Source organism: Doryrhamphus excisus, chromosome 2 (assembly GCF_030265055.1).
Source record: "Doryrhamphus excisus isolate RoL2022-K1 chromosome 2, RoL_Dexc_1.0, whole genome shotgun sequence".
NCBI lineage: Eukaryota > Metazoa > Chordata > Actinopteri > Syngnathiformes > Syngnathidae > Doryrhamphus > Doryrhamphus excisus.
Window position 1 is genome coordinate 5,096,589 of NC_080467.1, and position 8,924 is coordinate 5,105,512.

The window sequence follows — 8,924 nt, forward strand, 5'->3', positions numbered from 1 at the left end:
TTGTTTTTTATCCCAACAATTATGTGGCAAAAAAATATATTTTCTTGGGTTATGGCTTGGCTCGAGTGTTATTGATTTCTGAATGCCGGCCCCGATGTGGTTTTTGTCGACCGGAACTGACCACGGCGAGTACTCTCCTGTGAACGTGATTGCGGTTGACACTGGGTTCACGTTGTAATAGCGGACCATCGGCTCAGATTTTAAAAGGGATCCAGTCAGGAAATGAGGGAGACAAAGTAAACCTGTATGTTTCTGGTTATGATTTATGAGTTTCATCATAGAATCATATAAAGTCAGTTACAAATGTGTCGTCATTCATAGAAAAAACATACTCAATAAAATATGGTCCTCTTGTTCAAGAGATGTTTTGTAAACAAACAAAAATAATCTGTGACAAACAAAACAAAACTGGCAAACGCAGTGCGGGAGTGACATGAAGAAAAGCTCGCTTAAGGAAAAGACATTTGGTGCCACCTTTTGTTTTTCTTCCTTTTTTTTGCATACAATATTACAGACTGTTTGATCACCTCTACTTAATTTTTCAGCAAAATCAAGTGTCCAAAAATGTTTTTTTTATTATATTATATTATATTATATTATATTATATATTATATTACAATTTGGAGTCGCTAATTAACCTAGCATGTTTTTGAATGCTAGGTTAATTAGCGACTCCAAATTGTCCATAGGTATGAATGTGAGTGTGAATGGTTGTTTGTCTATATGTGCCCTGTGATTGGCTGGCCACCAGTCCAGGGTGTACCCCGCCTCTCGCCCAAAGACAGCGGTAGAAAATGAATGAATGAAACCGGAAGTTCTTACGAGATGTCTTTTTCGAGACAAAATGACGGTCCGGTGTCGTCAGAGGCCAAGTTCAAAGCCCTCCGTTGTTGCAAACAGATGTGGAACTCGGTGCCAACTTTTGTGCACCGACGGCAACGCGACCGCAGTCCTAATAGCTCAACAATTAAGAGGTGTCCTCGTTTCTTTCATTGACAGTTTCAGACAGCAAGGCTCCTGCTTACAAAACACAAAACTCAAGATTTGCAGGATCTGCAGTCCCTTGAGGAGAACATCCTGTATTTAGAGTGTGGTGACTTGAAAAGAGGAAGTGCTCCACGTTTTGAAGTTTAAGTGGCTGACGTCTTAATTAGCGCACGCCATCAACCGTTAATCCACTGCGGTCACATCAGTCACATGACGTGCCGGACAACAGACGTTGTAGCCTTTGGTGTGGGGTGTAGCGTAGGGGTTCTTCTATCTTTGAGTGGAATCTTCCTGCCTTTGTAGTACTCTGACCAAAATAACATGAACCCAGTATATGAAAATGTACCAACAATAAAAGAATAACAGACGCTGTAAAACAAAAGTATTTGGATTAAATTACTTTTTTTTTTACTTCAACTTATACACAACTACCTTTTTCATAATTTAAGCAACACACATACAAGTACAAAACATCTAATGACAGTACAACATACCGTATTTTCCGGACTATAAGTCGCACTTTTTTTCATAGGTTGGCAGTTCCTGCGACTTATACTCCAGTGCGACTTATGTATGTTTTTTTTCTACCTAATTATGCATTTTTGGCCTTGTGCGACTTATACTTTGGAGTGACTTATGTATATATTTTTTCTACCTAATTATGCATTTTTGGCCTTGTGCAACTTTACTCCAGTGCGACTTATGTATGTTTTTTTCTACCTAATTGTGCATTTTTGGACTTGTGCGACTTCTACTCCGGAGCCACTTATGTATGTTTTTTCCTACCTAATTGTGCATTTTTGGCCTTGTGCGACTTATACTCCAGTGCGACTTATGTATGTTTTTTTCTACCTAATTATGCATTTTTGGCCTTGTGCGACTTGTACTTCGGTGCGACTTATGTATGTTTTTTTCTACCTAATTATGCATTTTTGGCCCGGTGCGACTTGTACTCCAGTGCGACTTATGTATGTTTTTTTCTGTCTGATTATGCATTTTTGGCCTTGTGTGACTTATACTCCGTAGTGACCTATGTATGTTTTTTTCCTGCCTAATTATGCATTTTTGGCCCGGTGCAACTTATATTACAATGGTACTTATGTATGTTTTTTTCTACCTAATTAGGCATTTTTGGCCTTGTGCAACTTTTACTCTGGAGCGACTTATGTATGGGTTTTTTTCTACCTAATTATGCATTTTTAGCCCAGTGCGACTTATGTATGTTTTTTTCTACCTAATTATGCATTATTGGCCCGATGCGACTTAGACTCCGGTGCGACTTATGTATGTTTTTTTCTGCTCATTTTTTTTCTGCTTTTTTCTTCTCATTTTTTGGCCCAGTGCGGCCCAGTACTCCGGTGTGACTTATAGTCCAGAAAATACGGTAGTTATTGAACAAATATTTCTTAATAATAAAACATATGGTTTGACAGAATTGTACAGTTCCAGAGCATTGCGTAATGCTTTTTCAGTCCTTACGGCAAATAACTATGTGAATACGAGCTTGAAGATGCAGTACGCCATAAAAGTATGTACAAAGTATCAATATAGAAATAAGTTTTAGCTTTGTCTCCACAGAAAACGTGAACACAAAAACCGTGACAGTCTTTGAAAAGTCTCTGAATGGCGTACAGCCGTTGTTCCTGTAGGTTTAACACTGCGAAAGGGACTTTTATGTCAAATCCCCAAAAACCTGTACCAGAGGTAAGTCTTAGTCCTGTTCTGTCGTCCATCTTCTGTGTTGGAGTCCATTATCTGCAGGAACAGGACTGAACAGACATATTAGGGTAAATCTTGAGTACTAGATCCTTGGATTCTTCTTGGTAGAGCACAGCCAGAGAAGTCATCTTCTCCGGTACGCAACATGGCTCCGGAACTCCGGACATGATCCCAACAGCTCGGACTATGCTTTGTATGGTGGCATGGTTTGAAGGCCTCACCACCTTTGGAAAGCGACAGAAGAAGCTGAGGAATTTTGGGTAACATGAAAGGAAATGATGGAGGCTGGGTGGTTGGGTTCTTACCTTGGGCATGGGGAATCCACATGTGCCCGAGCAGTAGTAAGCATCAAAGGCCTTGGGTTCGATGACCCACTCGCTCCAGCCGATGTCTGCAAAATCCACTCTGAGGTTCCTCCTGGAGCATCCTTGGTGGCGGGTGTCTCCCCACTGCCTTCTTCTGGCCTTACGCATGGTTTGTTCATCGAAACTTAAAAGATGACCCCCTCCCTTGCTGTGCTTCCCGCCATCCTTCCCATCATGCCTTCGACTTTCCACGACTTGGGTTCGTCTCTCTTTGTGTCTTCTCGTCATTGAGCTTTGAGATGTTTTTTTGGTTGATTCTTCTCTGTTATGCCCGTTTCTTTTTTGCTGGACTTCTTCTTCCTGGTTCTTTCTTCTCTTTTCCTGTTTTCCGGCTTTCATTTTGGGTTTGCTTGCCGGATACCATGAGCTCTCCCAAAGGTCTTTCCTGTATCCATCAAACCCGTCGTCTACCTCGGGTAGTTCATTGTTCTCAATGGAAGTCGCTTCCCGCCTCACACGTCCTTTTAAGTCGGGTAAGAAATTGGGTCCATGCAGGATTTGAGGAGGGTGTGAGGGTTCTAGACCGTCTGAGACCGGGTCATAGCGCTGAAGACTTGGGGCTACGCTGTTAGGCTCTGCCAAGGCTTGGTCATCTGCAAAGACGACCAAGTAGGCTTGGACTGGTTGTTCTGTCTTTCTCTGGTAATGCCGCCCTAAGTCCAATTCCACTGACACCAGGAGGTGACCCTTGTCCCGCGCCTCCTTTATGACCTGGGTCACATCTTTCATCTGCCACACCCCTCTCCTGTGAGGATGGAAGGTCACATTGCCTAGGAATGACCCCGTTGACTCAGAACTGACCCCCGACCCCGAGGGGGTAGCACGAAGGAGCAGGGTGACGGATGGAGATGAGTGCGTGGCGGACATACGGCAGGATGGGCTCTTGAAGCGTTTACACATCCATGCATTTGGAGCAGGGAGCCGCCTTAACAGGAAGTGGATTGAGGCTGAGAGGATGACCTCGGAGTCCTGGAGGGTTGTAAGGTTCAGGTGGTACACTGTTCGGAGGTCAGAGGGCACTGCAAAGACAATCCATCAATCAGTGAGCATGTCAGTGTCAACGCTACACATCCCAAAGCTAATCAAGCTCCCACATTCCAAAAACATGCTAGGTTAATTGGCCACTCCAAATTGTCCATAGGTATGAATGTGAGTGTGAATGGTTGTTTGTCTATATGTGCCCTTGTGATTGGCTGGCCACCAGTCCAGGGTGTACCCCGCCTCTCGTCTATATTAGGAAAGCAGGAAGTGAACAAATGTAACAGTTACTGATTGTAAAAGTACCAGATGGAGGGGTAGGATTTAATAAGCTTTGCTTCTTCCTACTCCTTTTGGACATGTGGAACTGTGAACTGATTATGTGATGCATTCAATTGTAATCTGGTGCATGTTCAAATGAAATAAAACCATTACCATTACCATTATCATTGTACAATAAATAAAAATAAAAATAAAAATAAAAATAAAAATAAAAATAAAAATAAAAATAAAAATAAAAATAAAAATAAAAATAAAAATAAAAATAAAAATAAAAATAAAAATAAAAATAAAAATAAAAATAAAAATAAAAATAAAAATAAAAATAAAAATAAAAATAAAAATAAAAATAAAAATAAAAATAAAAATAAAAATAAATTATATTAGGAAAGCAGGAAGTGAACAAATGTAACAGTTACTGATTGTAAAAGTACCAGATGGAGGGGTAGGATTTAATAAGCTTTACTTCTTCCTACTCCTTTTGGACATGTGGAACTGTGAACTGATTATGTGATGCATTCAATTGTAATCTGATGCATGTTCAAATGAAATAAAATCATTGGCATTACCAAGTATGTTTTAGCTTGGCCAAATGAACCAATATTTGTTTTACGTTTTCCATCATCTGTTACAGTTGATGGACACTATCCCAGCCTGACAGTCATTTGCATCATTACAGGATACAAATATGAGAGGACAGTACCGGTAATAGAACCTAATCTGAACTGTATAAGTTCATGAAAGTCATGTGAAAATCCAGAAAAGACAAACGTGCTACAAAAAGTGCTCCAAAAGTGCTTAACGCATTCTAGAGTAGTGCAATTAAACACCTTTCCTTGTTAAAAGCTGTTACATGAGCAGGCTGAGTGGCTGGGACATGCCTTGCAGAAGCTGCGCCTGTAAGAGGAACCAGACTCTGGGGGATGTGGGTGGCAAGGGGTGGAGGTTCAAGCGGAGGGAACTCTCCAGATTTCACGACGAACATTAACTTCCAACAGCGGACGTATTGTTCATTGTGTAAGAGTTCAGCGGAAGTATGGACTGACTCAGGAGATATACATTACCTCAGATTCGGCCTGCATATGGAAATGCTTACCTCAAGCTTCAACCCTAAGCCCTTTTAATACGGCCTGCACCCTCTCCTTGCCCATGAAGGCACCACGACACAATCCACTGTTTTAACAGGTCTTCCATTGTTGTGAGAAGTCCCTCACATCTCTCCTTAGATTACACGCATCCACGGCAGTCAAAATACACGCCTGTTATGTTACGCCATGTGAGAAGTACATGGGATGTAAATGAGTTATAAAAACAGCATCAAAAGGCCGTCGTCGTCCCCAGCCCCCCGCCCCACCACCCCCCCACCCCTCATGTCCCAGAGCCACAACACAAACACAGAAGCCATGACAATGACACTCTGAGGCGCCTGTGGTTTGGACCAGACATGAAGTGGGGCAACACGGCTCGCAGGGTATCACGGTATCGGGCAGCTGCTTCGGTGTCTCAACATCACTTAAATACATTCTCATACTGTTCACACGAAACAAACGCACCTATTTTAGAGAGACACTGACTGGGCACAACATTAGGTACATTTTCTATGAGATTAATATCAATAAGCGGAGCAAACAGTGGCGTCAGTAGGCCTATTTTAGGGGGACTTCTGCCCCCCTAAATTGTTCTTGAGCCCCCCTAAATAATTTGTTTTTTTTTTGTTTTTTTTTTACAAAAAAAAATCTCTGACTAAATAACAATATGACTTAGTAAGAACCACCAATACGACTTAGTAAGAACCACCAATACGACTTAGTAAGAACCAGTGGCGTCATTAGGCCTATTTTAGGGGGACTTCAGTCCCCCTAAATTGTTCTTGAGACCCCCTAAATAATTTTTTATTTTTTACAGTTTTTTTTAACAAAAAAAATCTCTGACTAAATAACAATATGACTTAGTAAGAGCCACCAATACGACTTAGTAAGAACCAGTGGCGTCATTAGGCCTATTTTAGGGGGACTTCAGCCCCCCTAAATTGTTCTTGAGCCCCCTAAATAATTTGTTTTTTTTATTGTTTTTTTTTTTACAAAAAAAATCTCTGACTAAATAACAATATGACTTAGTAAGAACCACCAATACGACTTAGTAAGAGCCAGTGGCATCATTAGGTCTATTTTAGGGGGGCTTCACTCCCCCTAAAATGCCCCCTAAATAATTTGAAATTTTTTATTGACTTTTTGGTATTTTTTATTGATTTTTTTTTACAAAAAAAATATAATAATGATTATTATATAATTGATAACTGTCTAAGCCCCCCCTGTCCTCAGAAGCTAGTGACGCCCTTGGGAGCTTCAGACCCCCTAAAATGTTCTTGAGCCCCCCTAAATAATTTGATATTTTTTATTGACTTTTTGTTATTTTTTATTGATTTTTTTTTACAAAAAAAATCTCTGACAAATTTCATATAATAGGGCAAAAGCAGGCTAATAAGCAAGCTAATAAGCAGGCTAATACTAGCCTACTACTAGTACTAGTAGTAATAATCAGAAGAAGAATAATGATGATAGTAATAATAATAATAATAGAATAATGATTATTATATCATTGATCACTGTCCAGGCTGCACGGTGATCATGTGGTTAGCGTGAAGACCACACAGCTAGGAGACTAAGGTTCAATTCCACCCTCGATTTTGTCGCAATGTGTGCAGAGGCTGACATCGCATTACAAAAGTTAGCTAGTTCGATTCCACACTTGGCCATCTCTGTGTGGAGTTTGCATGTTCTCCACGTGCATGCATGGGTTTTCTCCGGGTACTCCGGTTTCCTCCCACATTCCAAAAAAATTACAAAAGTTAGCTAAGTTACATCCATTTTGAAATTACTGGGCAAAATTGGCCAATGATGTATTGATGTTGTAGGGGTGTTATGTCATCTCTAGAGAGCTCTAATAATGTTAAAAACTGCATCGCAAAATATGAAATTAATTCATTCATTCATTTTGTACCGCTTATAGAGTGCCTTATAGAGGTCTCCAAGACCTCACAGCTTGGAAACCTGAGTTCGATTCCACACTCGATTATCTCTGTGTGGAGTTTGCATGTTTTCCCCATGCATGAGTGGGTTTTTTCCGGGTATTCCGGTTTCCTCCCACATTCCAAAAACATGCTAGGTTAATTGGCCACTCCAAATTGTCCATAGGTATGAATGTGAGTGTGAATGGTTGTTTGTCTATATGTGCCCTGTGATTGGCTGGCCACCAGTCCAGGGTGTACAAGACAGCTGGGATAGGCTCCAGCACCCCCACGTGACCATCATGAGGATAATCGGTAGAAAATGAATTTTTTGGAATATCTACTACATTCATTCATGATTCAGCCCCCACTCCCCTGTCCTCAGAACCTAGTACCGCCCCTGGGAGCAAACATTTATGTAGTGAAGTTATGTATTTGCATATGAGCTGGTATCAAATAATCAAATAATACACGCATTAATAACGTACGTGGTGGTGACAACGATTACAAACGGAAAATAATCCCACTTCCTGTTTATGTGTTCACGAGTTTGACATTATTTTCCACATTGAACTCACCTTGGCTTGCTCTGAAGCTCCTGACCGTGTTTCCCTCTTCTTTGGTGCGCTCCTCGCTCTTGAATCCCTCATACAGTTTGGACATATACTCGAAAACCACGTCCCGATCCACGTCACCCGAGGAGGAGGACTGCGGAAAGATTGTGTCCTGCGCGCTCCGGCGCGCCATCCTCACGGACGCCACAGCGAGAAAACAGTTGAACACCAACACGAGCAGGTGCGTGGATAACATAACGGAAAATGTTCTTGAATTATAATAATTAAAAGTAAATTGAGGGAAAAGGGTTAAAAAAAAAGTGCGTAAATTCCGTGCGTAAAAAGTTCCACGCTTCCATGCGCACCCTCAAGGTGTATGTAATGTAGTGTAGTGTAGTGGAGCAGGCTACTTTTATTTCCACTTGTGTGAGTGAGTGTGAGTGAGAGAGGTTGCTGACGTCCCCACCAGTGGGGCCAAAGAGCTGGAGAGCCAGCAGTGGAGGTCATGATGCTGACACCCCGCCCCTCTCTTTCTCTTTTTCACATGATCGTGATGATGTGTTTCTTGCTGTGGTGTTCCACGCTAAACACAGTGATGTAGTGTGCCTCATTTGTTTAGCAAGTACTCACACAAAGCCCACTGTTGAAATTAAACTTTTTTTTTTTTCATTTGGCAATTCCACCTCAACATTTCCAGCTCTACTTATTATTTCCAGTAAAACAGGGGTCTCAAACACGCGGACCGCGGGCCAAATGTGGTCCGCAGGACACAAATTTGAGGCCCCCCGCCTTGATATGAAAGTTTAATGTTTGATATGGATGCTGTATGGTATCATGTACCCAGAAAAAAAATGATTACGTTTGATTAATGTTCATGTTAAAGGTTAAATAACTCTTAATAGTTATCCTCCCTATCCGTGTGGAGGTGGTATTTTTTTGGCTATTTAAGTTTCAAGGAAATAACTTGAAGGCTACCGTTTAGGTGGCTAGGTTAGCATGTGTCTCAAGACCCTGCAGTTGCGCAATATGTTGTAA

The 8,924-nt window shown here is 41.2% G+C and overlaps 1 protein-coding gene across 2 annotated transcripts; it reads right to left on the bottom strand.

Moving 5' to 3' along the window:
- Nucleotides 1–697: 697 nt before the first annotated feature.
- LOC131105843 (growth/differentiation factor 10-like) lies at nt 698–8,354 on the bottom strand. Of its 2 annotated transcripts, XR_009120005.1 has the most exons (4): nt 7,914–8,354; nt 3,012–4,090; nt 2,085–2,930; nt 698–2,017 (listed from the first exon to the last, which is right to left on the bottom strand). XR_009120005.1 is itself a non-coding variant. In XM_058054254.1 (3 exons), exons 1-3 carry the CDS (start codon nt 8,143–8,145, stop codon nt 2,739–2,741), a joined length of 1,503 nt encoding a protein of 500 aa, XP_057910237.1. In that variant the 5' UTR covers nt 8,146–8,354; the 3' UTR covers nt 698–2,738. The 2 variants fall into 2 exon arrangements, 1 of the variants encoding a protein (XP_057910237.1); XM_058054254.1 differs by having other exon boundaries at nt 698–2,930.
- Nucleotides 8,355–8,924: the final 570 nt, after the last annotated feature.

What these genes read in the sequence shown, in the direction of transcription:
- LOC131105843 (XM_058054254.1), bottom strand. Translation starts at nt 8,145, where the DNA reads ATGTTATCCACGCACCTGCTCGTGTTGGTGTTCAACTGTTTTCTCGCT. An exon ending in GAGCTTCAGAGCAAGCCAAG is followed by an intron (nt 4,091 to 7,913) that starts GTGAGTTCAATG and finishes TTGTCTTTGCAG; the next exon opens with TGCCCTCTGACCTCCGAACA. An exon ending in GTGGATTCCCCATGCCCAAG is followed by an intron (nt 2,931 to 3,011) that starts GTAAGAACCCAA and finishes CGCTTTCCAAAG; the next exon opens with GTGGTGAGGCCTTCAAACCA.